This window comes from Chaetodon trifascialis, chromosome 10 (genome assembly GCF_039877785.1).
Source record: "Chaetodon trifascialis isolate fChaTrf1 chromosome 10, fChaTrf1.hap1, whole genome shotgun sequence".
Classification (NCBI taxonomy): Eukaryota; Metazoa; Chordata; class Actinopteri; order Chaetodontiformes; family Chaetodontidae; genus Chaetodon; species Chaetodon trifascialis.
In genome coordinates this window covers 22,441,869-22,458,609 of record NC_092065.1, presented here as the reverse complement: position 1 = coordinate 22,458,609, position 16,741 = coordinate 22,441,869, and the positions used below count along the sequence as shown (strand labels likewise).

General features: G+C 40.3%; 1 protein-coding gene across 1 annotated transcript in view; it reads right to left on the bottom strand.

Annotated features, from left to right (window-relative positions):
* Window positions 1-14,366, bottom strand: part of hydin (HYDIN axonemal central pair apparatus protein) — a 79,942-nt gene extending 65,576 nt beyond the window's left edge. The window contains exons 1-6 of the mRNA XM_070971968.1: window positions 14,280-14,366; window positions 12,884-13,009; window positions 11,060-11,179; window positions 10,582-10,716; window positions 8,638-8,837; window positions 8,283-8,407 (exon numbers count right to left, since the gene is read on the bottom strand). Coding sequence (XP_070828069.1) covers window positions 8,283-8,407; window positions 8,638-8,837; window positions 10,582-10,716; window positions 11,060-11,179; window positions 12,884-13,009; window positions 14,280-14,366 — 793 coding nt within the window. The remainder of the gene's footprint in view (window positions 1-8,282; window positions 8,408-8,637; window positions 8,838-10,581; window positions 10,717-11,059; window positions 11,180-12,883; window positions 13,010-14,279) is intronic.
* Window positions 14,367-16,741: the final 2,375 nt, after the last annotated feature.

The following is a 16,741-nucleotide window of genomic DNA, read 5'->3' as shown; positions in this document are numbered from 1 at the left end:
TATGTTATAACTCCTCTCTTTACTCTTCTCTTTATCTCATGGCTGCAAAAGGACCAAGATAGTTTTGTTTTTACTGTTTATTTAACAACCAGGCTGACTCGGAGCAAGTTCTTAATTAAAGCATTGCCCTAATGGCATCATTGCATGGGAGAGAGACTCTTAAACACACACCGGGGTGCTGGCCAGCACAACAACATCCTATCCACTAAGCAGCCCCTGCCGCTCCTCTGGGAGTCTCAGGCCTAATGTGGGCAGTGGATAGAGGAGACACACACTGTGGAGTCAAGGACACACTGCAAAGTCTAGCGTTGAAAGACTGGATCTGGATCAAAAACCGCATCAAGATCAAATGGCTCTCAAGATATCCTGGAAACCTGGCATACGAAACGACTTACTTTATTATGCTGCCAAAGCCTTTTTGAGCTGGAGTAAAGCGAAATACATCATGCTGAAATAAATATGAAAGGTTTAGACTATAATGTAGTAGACTTTAGCGAAGTGTGATTTCCCAGCACAACACAATACAATTTCAAGCTCTGATTCTCTGCATTAAAGTTTCAAAACCACAATCCACAAGAGACAATGTCCTCAACGGTTAATAGGACATCTACTGAGTCTCAGTGGTCGGAACAAGGTGCCACCATGACAGTGTGCACACATCAAGCAACAATAACCAGCAGCAAAAATAAGTTGCAAAACATGTTTTGTATAAAGCCACCGAGAACAAGGCATGTATGTAAATTTAGTGAGTGTTTGTTTACATTCAAATAGGACAGACTGGAGCTTTAGCCTGTAGAAACACACTGCTTGTCCTGAGATTGTATACCTGCAAAGGTTACATTTTTCACATATGGACAATTATGCAACTTAAGTCATACCCAAGACACACAGTGAACTCTGTTGGATACAACATAAGGGGATGTCTGATTTTGATTTCTGGGTTGTCTGGGCTCTGAACTCTTCTTCAAGGTTTCCGTGGTTCATCATTTCTTTAATATAACATGTCCCTAACAAGAGTAAAACAAAGAATAGAATTCCTAGAAATGAAAACTGAGATCAAAGTAACATGGGGGATTTTCTCATTTACAAGCAGTGCATCTCAATGAGTTCAGTTGGAATTTAATTTCATTGTGATTGTTGTGCTCCTCGAGGCTTGTCTCTGGCCAATACTATCATGGAGACCTGCCATTAATTACTTTTTGCTTCTAATCTTATTTTCCCATGTCATTTGTGGGCCCAGTGTACAACTGAATGGAATGAGTTGCAAGTTACAACTACTCTGCAGGAGTGCGGGTTTAATGAATGAATGACTGGAAGGACTGATGGTCTCTCTACGGACGGTGAGTGAAACCCTGCTCTTCACCGAGGATTAGAAACTTGACTCTCCTTTGACAGTGCAAAAATGTTGAGGTCTGAAATGGCAACAGTGCACTTCCAGGGATGTGAGTCCAAAAATATTTAAATAAACAAGGACGTGGTGTCATTGACACAAAGTGCCCAAAACGAGGAACAGCACTTATCATCAAGTTGCAAAGCTGCATTGGCTGCAGTTCCATTACAACCTATGGCAAAGAAACCAACAGCAGATTCTTCTTAAATGTAGAAACATAAGGAAAACTACTGTAAGTACAGGGCTCTGAACTTCTGTCTGCAATCAGTGAGTGTTTTAATAGCTACTGTTAATGTAGTCTTGCATAGCCAGACCTATACCCACGCTGGGTTTTAGTGCTGTGTCAGTGCTGGAGAAAGGTCTGACTGAACCCATTATCATTCTGGTAAAGAGGTAAAAAACACACCCTGGCTGCTTTGTATTTTTTTAAACCAATCACAGTTGTATTGGGCGTCACTGAGCCCAGGATGCAGCGACAGTGCTCTTGCAAATTAGTAACACACAGATAGTGCAGCTGACTGAAGTAGTGGGCCAGTAGCAGGCTTATACCAACGGTCTACTTCCTGTGAGTCAGACTACTGTTAACGTTGTTTATAGCTTCTGAAATAAATTACAAATACATTTCTAAGCTTTTTACAAGCTAACCTTTGGTGTTTGATTATGATTTATGATTGTTTATTTCGTTTCAATGTGAACCTCATGCATGCACATTAAAAACATGCAAACAAACAGTGGCTTGTTTATTTAGTTGTTTGTTTCTGGTTGTTTGGGGAATGGCCGCAATTGGAATTGGAGATATTGAGTGCTTTCTGTCCATGCTTGGATTTTTGAAAATGGTTATCAGTCACACAAATGTGTCATTTTTTTTATATCAATTATCCTAAAAATGTTCTGTCTTGCCAGTTCTGTACTTTTGAAACCGATGCAGACAGACATGTATGACTGAGATTTGTGAGACAAACTATAACAGCTGCTGCTATGACTTTCCTTTCCTATAGGTGGAGCATGAATAGAACTTGTCTAACAATGACCAACAGACAAAGAACTGAAATGTACTTAAGCTGTTTTATCAAAACCATTTTTTTTTAATCACTCAAATGCTAATTATTATTTTTTTTGCATTATTAGTTTCACTATATTTGTTTCATTCAACCTTTACTTGATGAGGCCAGTCCAGCAGTGATTAACAATCTTTTTTATCGGGAAAACAGCCCATTAACAGCAGACAAGCAAATCAATGAGGACACTACACTTCATAAAAACCTACACTCCATCAAAGAAAAATCAAGAGAAGGGGATCCAGACAAACAAGTGACTACTCCAAAGAAGAGAGTAAGACAATACCAACCAAAAGAGACTGTTTCCTGGATGTTTATCTTCCACAATAATAAGTGTTGAATGTGTTGAATTTTCATAAGATAAGCCATCCCATAAGGTTTCAAGTCCCGCTCAGTGCTGCCTGCATAGGAGAGCTTTTAATCCATCTCTGCCTTGGATTGAACACAAGTGAGTAGAAGTGATTAATTAGGGCCTGAGATACCTCATTTCTGAGAAACATGAAAGCCTCAGAAGTAGCAAAACTCTCCCATTTCACTTATTTAGCTTTTAGATGCACTGACAATAAACTGAACCCAGTTCTGGTTCAGGGAAAAACAAACCAGACTGTGAAGAATGAGGGCTGGTTCAATCTATACAATGACCATGCATGCCCTGCAGTGAGAACACCTTAGAATTCAAGGAGTGCCTTGTTTGCTTCCCACACGCCAGTTATCAATTAGATTTTCACCCTGTACCCAAAGGCAGAAAGAGGGGATACAAAAAAACCTGGCACAGTTTCACAGGAAGGCCAGGTCTTTGCTTTCAGTCTGTGAGAAACACTGCCAAGCTGTGAGATATCATCAGACGGAGGAGAGAAAAGAAAACATAGAGGAAAGAGGATGAGTGATAGAAGGAAATGAGGGAGAGAGAAAGAAGAATTGGGGAATGCAGCGAGAAAAGCAATTATCTCCCAGCATCCGTGTGCTATGACAGCAGTTGACAGGCAGGGAGAGCTGCAGCTTATTGCTAAGCTTTCATCATCACTGTCCACCAACCCATCTTCCCCCCGCTCGCTTTCTCTTCTCATAATTTCTCTATGTACACAGCGAGAACTCCTCAACACCCCCCCACCCCCACCCCCCAGCTACCTTTGATTATGGCACAAACAGCAGTTCTGCAGTGTGTGTGTGGACGCACATGCTTGTACTTAAAGTTTATGTGCTTGTGTTCCTTTATGTGAAGCTGCTTGCTGTTGGTGTGTGTGTGTGTGTGTGTGTGTGTGTGTGTGTGTGTGTGTGTGTGTGTGTGTGTGTGTGTGTGTGTGTGTGTGTTGCTTTTGTAAAGGGCTGTTGTGCTGAAGTCCCCTTGGTGCCATAGCCCTGTCAAAGCAGATGCCTCAGTGCTCCCTAAGAGCTGTCTGTCTTTTCATTTAAATCAGCAGCAGTGACAGAGGAGAGGGGTTTGTGTGTTGGGGGGGGGGGGGGGGGTTACTGGGGCAGCACAGAGTCTACTCACTTTTAAGACAAAACAAGGATTTTCTTACACACCATGATGGAAAACAAACCATCTGAGTAAAGTGTTATTCTTGAAAGCTGCACTTGCTTTATACTGACAGTGGGAAATAAAAATGCAGTGCGTACAGTACCTGCATCAGGTACTGTGGTGTACATGCAAATGACACATGACATACTAACACACAGGCTACATTAGCCAGCTTATGCTGAAGTCTCCAATGGGCCCTCAGCAGAGTAAAACCTTTTGCAGCATGCTGACCTGAAACATACATGAGCGTGTGAGAGACAGGGAAAGGTGCTAAATTAGAAATGACAGTCTCTTGATGGGCTGTAAGTGGTGTTCTGGACCTGGACTGGCCCTCCCATTATAAAAGCTTAATGCTGCTGAGCGCCACTACTGTTGGCACTCCTTCAGTAGGCCTCCCTGTTTATGCAGCCACACAGCACCTCTGCTCCTTCAAGGTCACACACACAGGTAAAAAAAGCAAAAAACTTTTACAGTCCTCAAAAAAAAAAAAAAAAAGCTCATCCACAAAGAGATGTTTTCTATAGATCCTGAAGTTTTGTACTCAAGCAATCATCATTAAAGAGCAATACACAAATATTTTATCGGATCTGTCTCTGCTCTAGGGAATAGAATCACAATAAATTAAATGATAAACTCAAAATGAATGAATATGAATACAAAGCCAGAACACTTCGGCTCTTATCCGCCATGATCCAATCATAAACAGGCAGTTTTTTTCACAAGGTGACTTTGCCGTGGTAGACTTTCAGGACTACTACTGATAACAGAATGACTGTCGTGTCAGCATGCTACTGAATTTTCCCCCATGTACACTCACATTCAAACACACAGTGTTTCACAGTAAAAATGGGGGTAGGGCACTGTGGAATACCCACCCAAGTGATGCATAGCTAACAAGAGTGAAGTCCGTTTTTTGCATGGTACACAGCTGCTCTACTGTATTTGTTCACCACCATGGGAATATTCTACCGAGAAAACTTGTATGGAGCTGTGTAGCTGAAATTAGCTTTAGAGAAGACTTTGATGTGGCTGGCTTGGGTCAGGAGTAAGGCTGATTTGGTCCTGATTGAAGCATCCTCTTTGTTAATCAACCTAGCCAGACACGTTTGCTATTAATATTTTCAGCTAGCAATGTTTAGTTGGGAGTGCCTATGAAGTGTGAGACTAATTGCTCTTTTCTAATCATAACAAGCCACAGTGTGCACTTGGGTCTAGTGTGCCAAATTACTGTAAGTTGAGGTTTTGCATTGAAACCTTCTGCTTTTAACTTATCATTAAATGTTTGTCATGCATCAAAGTGATAAAAAAAAAACACAATTTAAAGCAAAAAAAAAAAAAAAAAAGCAATTCAACACACTAAGCCCCAGTTAAATCATCTCTTCCAATGCACTGATGTTTTCCAGCAACTTCCTCCTTTTACCTCTAATTGAGCCCCTCGTGTGTTGACAGGAAAAGTCAAAAGCTTCGTCGTTTGCCTTTGATGGTATGGTCTGGCTAATTGTGCATGCAACTGAGGCTACCTTAAAAAGACCTGTGACCACTCAGTGTAAAACAATAGCACAGTATGAGAGTTGGTATCTGTTAACAAGACTACCATAAATGAGCATATTTATCACAAAAACACAAATTTGGAGTGGCCTTTAAGAGAAGCATTCATCAAGCAATGGTTTCACATAAAACAAAATGTTAATGAATAAACAGAGATGAATGATTCATTAAAGGCACAATGTGTAAAATACAGCCACCTGCTGAAGGTTGCTCCAACCAAATAGGGGGCAGTATATCACCTGTAACTGCTAACTACTGCTCACTACACTCTTTGCTGTGGCTGTCTTTGCCTGTAGCTACTAGCTGCTTGTTTGCTCAGTTATCCATTCAGCTAGAGGCCTTAATCGCAGACTGGAGCGAGAGCTCAGAGCACTGGGGGACTGTTGGTGTTCACGCTGCAGACACCTGAACCAGGCTCAGCAGCCTCCCAGTGAACACGTCTGCATCAGGACCAAATACAGCCTCCGAAACATACTGTATGGAGGGCAGTTTGAAGACAAGGAAAACCGTGCAGAGGTGGAACAGTGGAAAGAGTGAGAGTTCGTCAGGTTTGAATACAGTCTGTTTTATGATGAGTTAACTTGGTAATTAATTTTCTTTGTTCGGTAAAAGAGAAGCTTGATTTCTAAAGGTGTACGGTTGTATTTTACTGTTTAATAAGGAAAACAGGTGTAAGGATATGTCCTTTCTTGGCATTTTATGAGTTTAATTTGCTTATTCATTTGACTAAGAAAGCTAAGAGAGATTGTGAAATGTAACATAGTTGCTGCTCACATACACTTAACAGGTGTATATGGGGACAAACAAGGGAAGGCCAGGGCTAGCTGGACAGTCACTACAGTAGAACAAACCAAATACACGAATATAAACTAATACACAAGAAGCAGTTTGGTCAAGTTATTCATTATTATGGTGGTATTCATTTTTTTTTTCCATGGAATGGCAATATTTACTGCAAAATCTTTATGATCAAAGGAGATACCATCCATCCATCCATTATCTATACCGCCCATCCCTTTCGGGGTTGTGGGGGGCTGGAGCCTATCCCAGCTACAATGGGCGAGAGGCGGGGTACACCCTGAACCGGTCACCAGCCGATTGCAGCAAAGGAGATACCAAAACTGACATTTTCTGTCAGTCGCTGCTGTATAAGCAGTGCCAGTCACCTGTTTTTGTTCGCTTAAGTATGCAAATAATCAAGCTTTGAGTAATGATTTGCAAAAGGTATAGTCAGTCAGTCCAATTTTCAAATGCAACACTGTACTATGCAGAGACAACCAGAGACGTTGAGATAGTGGTGGGTTAGTATATGCCCATTAAGATGTAATTTGAGAAGAAATCAGAGCGGAGAGAGGAGAGGAGAGATAACAGGCCCTCAGAGAAAGCTGCACTGAGCTGTAAATACAATACACCACAGCCATCATGGGCTAAATCCCCACTATGTTTGCAGCCCAATTCCCAAAGGATGCTGTAGATTCTCCTCTCATTACCATTACTTATGTCACCTTTGACTTCTTGGCCCCAAGTAGACACAAAACACACACACACAAGCTCCAAAGTACCTCATTAGTATCTACTCATCTGCTACATCCAAGGTTAAATGATCGTTCTGAATCCAAAACCAGCCATATTCACACGAGCAAATACAGTTGCACATGCAACATGTTGGGCTTAAATTTAATTGGACAAGCTTGGGGAGTTCATTTGTGCTGGGTTGCTACAGACAAGTCTGTGGATGGAAAACACAGATGACTGCATATGTGACAGAGACACAGTGAAATACACACATGCAACAATATTTAAAGGACAGAATGAAACAAACTAGCTTCTCATCTGACTAAAGTGAATACCTGTCTACCAGCCATTATCACCAAACCCTGAGCTGCACGGAGGAAATTACAGTGACCATAGTGTGTGTGTGTGTGTGTGTGTGTGTGTGTGTGTGTGTGTGTGTGTGTGTGTGTGTTGATGGTGGGCCCTGTTCAGCAGTCCCGTTCTGCTTCAGGGTCACCATTGCAGCAGAAAGAGAATCTCATTATGGTGTTTACCTCAGTGATTATAGTAAACACATTCATCCTTTTAGTTCCACCCCATTTGACAATGCTGATTATGCAAACTCCTTTTTTTGTAGATTTCTGTAGAAAATCTCTGCTTCCACCCGTGTGTGTGTGTGTGTGTGTGTGTGTGTGTGTGTGTGTGTGTGTTTGTTTGTTGTGTGTGTGTGTGTGTGTGTTCGTTGTGTGCCACACCATAACAGATATAATGAGACAATGTACAATGTTGAGGCAACACTATAGTTTGAACTCTCACTGTGTGTGTTCGTGTTTGCGTGTGCATGTTTGTGTGTTACAGTAGTTGGATTTTGATGACATCAGATGAAATCCAAATGTGTTTTACAACAGGAAAGGACAACAGTTTGAGGAACATTTTCTAAAAAATAAGAGAGAATATCTGCAAACTCGCTGCCTCTCTTCTATCGAGGCATTTAAAGTACACTCGAAATTAGTTTCTGAAATATGCATAGATGGAAAAATAACACACCTGATGAGAAACTCTGCAACTGCAACAAGGTCATTCTTATTATAAAAAGATTAGAACAGCTATAAATATTTCACTGGAGCTCTGGGATACTGGGAAATGACTCGATTTACATGACCTTTATCTAAGCTATGGTCAGAAATTCCTTTTAGTCACCAGTTTGTTTTTTTGTGTCACTAGCTTGCTTACAGTTTTGTTTCTTTTCAGAGGCCTGAATATTTCTCACCAGTGTGGTAGTGCAGAATCAGGTCGTGGCTGTGGTCTCCTGTGGTCATGGGGTTGAAATCCACAGTTACCTGCATGCTCTCACCTACATCAAGAGTACCAGAGGAGGGCGTCACTGAGAAAGGCCTGGAAAAGAACAGAGTAGAATGGAATTTCATGGGATGGGCTAAAAAAATTGATTCTCAGTTAGTATGTAACTATATAAATTACATGTGTACACACTGCCAAATAACAGTTTATTTATTGGGTATTTTATTTTGGTCTTTTAGATAGAAACTCTCTGCTCTATAGTAAAATAAAATGTGTTAAATCACTGAGACACAGTAGACATAAACCTATCCTGGTCTGACTCTCACCTCTGTGTGTGTAGCGTGAACTTAGCCTTGCTGTTTCCTACGTTGCGGACTAGGTGAGTCTTCTCTGTGGAGGCTTTCACAGGACAGACGGGTAAATGGAACTCGTCAGGAAAGTCAAGAATGGCACGTGGCCCAATGGCACGGACTGGAACCTCAAACCGCTCCCTCTCTGTCACAAAAACCAGTCTGTGGTGGTAGTCCTGGATGGACAAAATCCACAAAACAATGTGTCAAACCCTCAAGCTCCATATATATGTTATATATGTTGTGAGATAATGACACCCACCCGGATGCAAGAGCACAAACACAAACACAATTAAGAATTCCTTTATTCATCACATTACACACAACATGCATAGTTGAGGAGGGAAACTGTACACGCCATGCAATTGTGAAATTCTTTCCCGCTTTTTGACCCATCCATGGTCAGTCCTTCCTCCACGGCAGACCAGGAGCGGTGGGCTGCCAGTCGACCAGCGCCCGGGGACCCAACTCTCATTTGTCACCATTGGTCAGGTGGTGATCTTCTTGCATGTTTTTAGTGGGGGTATTTTTATGGAGGATACCCCAGGTGAACACGGGGAGAACATGCAAACTCCACACAGAAAGGCCGCTTTTTTTTTCCTCGAGCAGCAGGCACCAAGGGCATGGTGGAGGACACGCCCCCCTGCGTCCACAGCGGGATTCGAACCGGGGACCTTCTAGCTGTGAAGCGACAGTGTTACCACCGAGCCACCGTGCCACCATTAGCATTAGATAGCACCATTTAGCAACTAAAGCAAAGTTTTTAGTATTTCTGAGTTAACGTTTGTACGTTTCTTAGCAAAGCCAAAGCCTGTAATAACAAAACTAAGCATCTACAGCCATACTAATGGCTGTGTGAAGCTGCATTTAGGTACAATGATGCTTTGATCAAGATGCTGACATCAGCATGCTCACCGCTGATGATTCTAGCATGTTGATGTTTCGTAGATATAATGTTTTACCTTGTTCAACATCTTAGTTCAATATTTGCTTATTATAAAGAAACATAAACAAATTGAGAAATTAAAATGTTGACCTGATGTTGGCACTAGATCAATAATCAGAGAGATAGAAGTTATTACAGTTCATTGTCTGCAGATGATAAATGTCTGTCCCAAACCTCACAACAATCTCTCCAATAGTTATCAAGAGATTTCCATAAAAAAAAAAAAAAAACCTCATGTCAGTTTCATGGTAGAGCTAGAGCAAACGGCTGATCATTAAAGTCACTTGTATCAAATTTCATTGTAATTCTTTCATTAGTTGTGAAGATATTTCAGTCTGTGAAATACATATAATAATAATATTCAGTGGGCTAACAGAGTCACTGTCTATGCCATCACTAAAGCCACATTGACTTGAGACTAAAAACAGCTAAGTGTGGTGACCACTGTGAAACAGCCATGACACATATGAGGGATGATGTTACCGTTAATATAATGTTGCTACATTTCAAGTTGACCTTTGCTTCTCAAGTTTCACTTTCGCCAACGGTATCAGTAAAAGAGACGACAAAAGGATGTGCTGTTGTAACCTAATTCCTGACCCTTGACCCTTAACCTTTTGTCTCTGACTTACTGATTTGTGCACAAAATATGAATGCAAAGCAAGTGCATCCATTTTAATGTATAATCTGTCACTGATTTTCATATTATTATTATTATCTATGAATTGTTGCTGTGTTATTGTCCCCATTAGTGCTTACTTTGAGTTTTAAATCTCTAATTTCACATTCTTACCCACATCCTATCCTCTGCTTCCCCTGCAGGTCTTATAACAGCCTCATCTAATCATCTAATCTAAATTCAGTATCAGCCTCATAAGTACACATTACCATGATACTTCATTGTGCTCCCTGAATCTAACCTTCTGTGCATAATTATTCTATGGAGCAGTTTGACTCCCCTCTGTCTCCAGTACCTTGCTCTCCTGTGGGGTGAAGGAGACTGCGAAAGTAGCAGACATCCCTGGTACAACCTTGCTACCTGCCTCCTTTGGCCCGACCACATTGAAATACTCTGAGTCCTGCAGCTCCAGCCTCACTTGTCGTGGAACCTTGACGAGAAAAGGACGAAAAAATCACACGCCGTTGCACACCCCAAAGAGCAACAAACACAGAGCTACGTATACACACAAGTGATGATTTATTCATCATAACTTGATGGTGTCGTGTACAACTTGCAGTGATAAATCTTCTCCAATCCCCCATGACCTTTTCCAATCATTCTGCCATCCTTATAGACGATCCACATCCCATGACACACACATACGCACACCCACACACACACACACATATGCTGTAAAACAGCTGTCTGTTGTCCTATTTCTTGACTGAAATGTTGGCTCAGCAGCCATGTTGTTAGTGTAACTATTTACTTATTCATCACTCATCACACACCGTGTCGCTGTTGAAGAGAAGTAGCTGTAACTTGTAGGTCTGCGCAGGGGTGAAGTTCTGGAAGACCAGCTCAGACGGGTAGGGCTGGAAAAGCGGCTGATCCATGTCCACCAAGGACAACTATGACACACACACACACACACACACACACACACACACACACACACACACACACACACACACACACACACATACAAACAGTAATAAATAATGGAAGTTAAAGTATGCCTTTGATAAAAAAACAAAAACAAAAAAAAATAAACACAACATATACAGCAGTCATTACAATACCCGACACTATTACATTAAAAATCACAGTTTTTGTATTTGTTGTTGAAGTCACACACACACTGTCGCTCTCAGGGCAGAGTTCCTGGGTATGAGCACTCTTTAGTGCTATCTATTTCAATCAGTCAGTGCTAAATCCATATAATATGCATTTACCACACTGCTTTGGAAGCATATGAAGTGTATGAAGCATTCCTCAAGGAAAGCCTATACACTCATTTATACCTATATAATTGTATCATACATTATATTAAGATATTTGAAGTCCTTAATAACATGTATTTATTAACTTTACTCTTGCTGGGAATTAGATGGAAAGATCAATACTACTCTCTACTCTGTCTGTTAAATATGAGGCTATAGCCAGTAAGTGGTCAGCTTTACTAAGCACAAAGACTTGAAGACTGGTGGAAACACCTAGCCTGGTTTTTTGTAGCATGTTCAAGAAATAACTCAGCACATAGCCTCCTGTAATATGGCAGAAACACTTTGCTTCTTGTACAGATTAAACAAACAAGATATAATGTATCACTTGGTTTAGCTTTAGCAGGGCCGGTAGCTGGATTGTCTTATCTTCACACAGAGCGAAACTAAATGTTTCCTTGTTTCCAGTCTTCATGTTACGCTAAGCTAACCAGCGACTGGCAGCTTCATCTTGAATAGATGGGCATGAGAGCTGTATCAATTTTATCATCCAACACTCTGCAGAAAAGAGAATAATCATGTTCCCCGATATGTCAAATTATAAACCTCTGAAATTCAATTTGAGTGATTTTCATCCAGTCTTCAGTCATAATGAAGATAATACTGCACTGGCCATGGTGTGCAATTTTGTGGCTTTCAAGATGACCCAAAGAGATCTTGCTGTCATTGTTCTCACTTATCACCTGCACAGTGGGGTTTACTCATATTCATATTTGCATATTCGACAAGCCAACAAAAAATGTGAACAGGGTGCGATGCAGAAATGGGTCCTCCTAATTATGATAAGGGTGCATTTATAATTTCATAGGCATTTCATGAACTTTTTTTGCTCCAAGCCACCATTAAATTTTGATTCAAAAAGTACAGAGGATTCAGTCACATTGGTTGCCCTCTACCCATCAATTAGTGCCTGCTGACTAAGGGGAGGCAGCTTTGGTACAATGCAAATGACCTTAGCAGACAGCACATGCTCTGTATGCAGGGGATTAATGATGAAATAATTAGATGACAATGAAAGTTTGAATGCTTTGTTGTTGTTTTTTCTGGTCTTATCGATCCTTTCAATGAGTCTGTCGTATTCATTCATTTTACTGAGATATATTTATTCATTTATATGTCAGTTCAACCTTTGGAGCTCACATCTGACTTGTTTTAACTGAACAATGCAAATGCTCCAAATGTACAGTATATTCCAATTAGCGGTGCCTACTGGAACCTGTCACTCTCACTGTATGGTTGCAGTCTTATTAGAATTTAGCTGTATTTTGTGAATAGTGAAAGCATACCAAGTTATTAAGCTACTGAGGTATCACAACATTGGATGGCATTTACTTTGTGATGCGTAGTCTTGCTCATGTCAAGCAGTTCCAGGATGCGGGGCGGGTGCACCTCGTTGGTGTTAGCCAGGTGCTCCTCTGTGGACTGTAACATCTCCTGGGTGTAAACAGATGGAGTCACCTGCAAACACAAAGCAGCACAGTCTATTATGTTAACTGCACTGATAACCGATTTACTGCCTCTTAGTTCAGTAGTGATGAGGCACCACATCAAACAAGACTGTTACCACTGATGGAATGGGGAAAAGATAATGAGCACAAGAGCTGTAGGCTGTCACCTTAAAGCTGTCAGCTATGACACATTCACAGATGCCTGCATCAAGAACATGTACATGAGTTTTCATGTGCTCAGAGAGCATTAATATTCTCCCATTCAATGAGAACTATGCAACATTTGGTGGTTAATATCCTGTCCACACAATCTTCTGGCATCTCTTTATCAGTGCACCAGAAGCAAAGAAACATCTAACTGCACTTAGCCTATTTCAAGGATATGTCAGAAAAGGATTTTAGCTTAAAATCTAAATGAATAATGTAGCAGAGGGGGTTACTGTATATGCAACATTCAATAGCTGCCAGTTTGGTGTGTACTCATAATCCACTGTTCTATTATCCAGGCAGCGAAGCTGTATGAGTAAATATTATTCTTTAAAAGGTCATGAAATAGTATGGCTTATCATTAGATGGTGACTTCTCAAAAAAATTTCCTAAAATGTAATTATTTGGTGTTAGGCCCACAGAAATGTGAACATTGTGCTGTTGGATATAATGGTTGCACTGCTTTACTTAAAAAGATACATATTATTATCCTATCGTATAGCAGTAAACATAGAGAAATGCAAGTGGTATAAAGTACTATAGTGACTGAGGAATATTTTAAAGATGTTAATTAATGCTAAATGCATAATTTGTGTATGCATTGGACTTCACTTTTGTTATCACACGGATAATGTGCTCAGCAAAGTTTGCTATATGATGAAAACTGAACAATCACAACAATTGAAATCAATATAATCAACTGTCAGAACAGAAAATCCATTTTATGTGATTCTCGTTTTGACCTGAGAAAAATCTGTCAGATAAAAGTTCCTCCTCCTCTTCTCACCTACAGAGAGCGGAAGACTGAAATTGCTGAGTCGAGGTCATCACAACAAAACACTGCAGTCAGATATTGATTTTTGCTCCCTCTAAGAAGCCAAGATAATTATTAGGACAATATGTCACTTGAAGGAGCTTCTTTAGAGCAATGGACAATGTCCAAAATGTAGACACAGGAAATTGGGTCCCTGTTAATTCATGAGGAGAAACCTGGTTTCATCATCTGATTAACTTCAGCTGGATACTTCTAATGATGTGCAAAGTTACAAGCTGTCTTGACATGACACCCTCACCCTTCTTGGCTTGTCATCCTTGAGAACAAGTTTATAATTCTTTAGCAGCAGCCTCTTTGTTCTCGAGGGATGCAGAGAGGTTGTCATTTTGGATGTGTTTTGAAGGAAACCTGCCAAAAAAAAAAAAAAAAAAAAAAAGAGAGAGAGAGGACATGGAAGAGAAGAGGGGGTCATTTAGTAATGCACAAAGCTAAATCAGTGCCCATATTGCGCTAACTAGCTAACTAATTGGCTTTAATGTGATGCTAACATGTAGGATAATTGTAACTTGGTAGACTAGCGTTAACGTTTTTAACAAATAACGGATAGCGGTTAGGTAGTGCAAGTACTCCAATCCCTGTCGCTTCTTTTGGAGGAAATTTATTCTAAAACTACTTTAAAGTGGTGAAAATACGTGTAATTTATTACTTAGAATTACGCTTAAACATTATTATTAGCTGGCTCTCACTAGAAAATAATTCGCATTCACCAATCGACGTGAAGCTGTAGAATCTGCTTTCCTTGGCTAAAAACTTGTCCTCCGTCACTAAACGTTGGAGTAAACTTCATGGGAAGCTGAGCATGTTGTCTTATTTCACTGACAAGGAGAAAAAAACACAAGTATTACCACTCTGTAGGTGAATAAACGGCGCATGGAGTAACTCTGAAGCTCTTCAAAATTCAGCGACAAGCGACCGAGTCCATTTCGTTGTGGTGTGTTGCCGTGGCAACGCATTGACCGACCTACCAGTACGCTGCTTTCTGATTGGCTAAGGGCTCCTACAGTTAAAAAGATGGCTGCAAAATCTTTAAATGTTGAGAGGAAGGATATGTAGGTGATGCCGTTTCTACGTTGGACACAAGCGACTCTGAAACATGAGGTCCAACTGACCTGATTCTCAACAGCTAGTTTTACACATCAGTCAGGCTAAAACTAAGATTTAAACACTGGTGAAGCAGATACTTTACTGGTGTACAAGTAGGAATACCACAATGTAAAGCCCTAACGTTACTCCATTACAAGCTGAGCTATTGATACCTATTTTCTATTGCCTACTGCTACTGCAGCATCATATTTTATGGGATGATGACAATACTTTCCTCCCTAATGTGAGTAAATGTATAAAGTACCATCAAACGGAAACAGCTGTATTTCTGTGAATCTTAATTTTTAACTTTATTTCTATAAGTATTGTAGTACTTGTTCAAATTTAATTTGTTTAATTTGTGAAAAATCCAACATGCTAATTTAACACCTCTGGACAATCCATGGATGCAGGTGAAGGAATAATATAGCAGCCCCAAAGTAGAAATGATAAACAAAAGTAGTTCTGATATTTGATATGTCCCATCTTGTATGTCAATATGTCAACATCTGATGTCCATTTTGACTCTCTCTCTCTCTCTCTCTCTCTCTCTCTCTCTCTCTCTCTCTCTCTCTCTCTCTCTCTCTCTCTCTCTCTCTGTGTGTGTGTGTGTGTGTGTGTGTGTGTGTGTGTGTGTGTGTGAGAGAGAGAGAGAGAGAGAGAGAGAGAGAGAGAGAGAGAGTGTTCAAGAGGGTCAAGATAAGGACAAGGGGAACTACAAGGGATTTGAAAACCCAGTGAGCATGATGACAGGGCAGGAATTTCTAATTTAATCCACAACTTTACAAATCCACTTATCTATCCCTCTTGACTGACTGTGTTCATGACAAACACGGACTGATATCTTACATAGGTTACTTACCTTTTTCTTTTTACCCGCAAGTAGACACACCACTGCTTTTCCCATAAGCCCCCATTTGAGAATGTCTTTTTCTTGCAGTGTATTATCAGTTATATTTTATAGATTCTGTCCCACAGCTGAGTGTGAAGCACTGAAATAGCAGTGAAATTTAAACGATCTGGTATCACTGCTCACATTCAGGTCAAAATGCTCTTTCAAAGCCTTCTACACATTGTAAGGAACACAATTCTTTATTCTGTATTCAATTCTTTTGTTGACTTAAAACAAGTCAGATTTATAAAAATAAAAATACTGGCATTAGCTTTATACAGTAAAATACCCATGGTAGAATGCATGGTAGAATGTAAACTCCCCAACTGTGTTAAAATCTCTAAATCCCAAGAAAAAGCAATGAGGACATGACCTGTGATATACTCATCTACTTCAATGATTCAGATCATTAAGTCTGTTCATCAGATAGTTAAAGTGGAATTATAGTTTTGCTACAGTATACACTACATATCTTGTTATATTAGATATTTTAAGAATTTATTTGATTATGGGTCATTTTAAAATGTTGGTTTACAGTTGACTGGACTTCTAGGTTTATGGTCGAATTTAGCTACAGCTGTTTGATGTTGGTATTGTTTTTGTGCTATCACTTTCTTTCTCTCCTAACTCATGAGTCAGCTCTTTGAATTGTTGTGCTGCCCCTGTGTGTGTGTATGTGTGTGTGTGTGTGTGCATCTGTGTGTGAGAGAGAGGGAGATAAACTG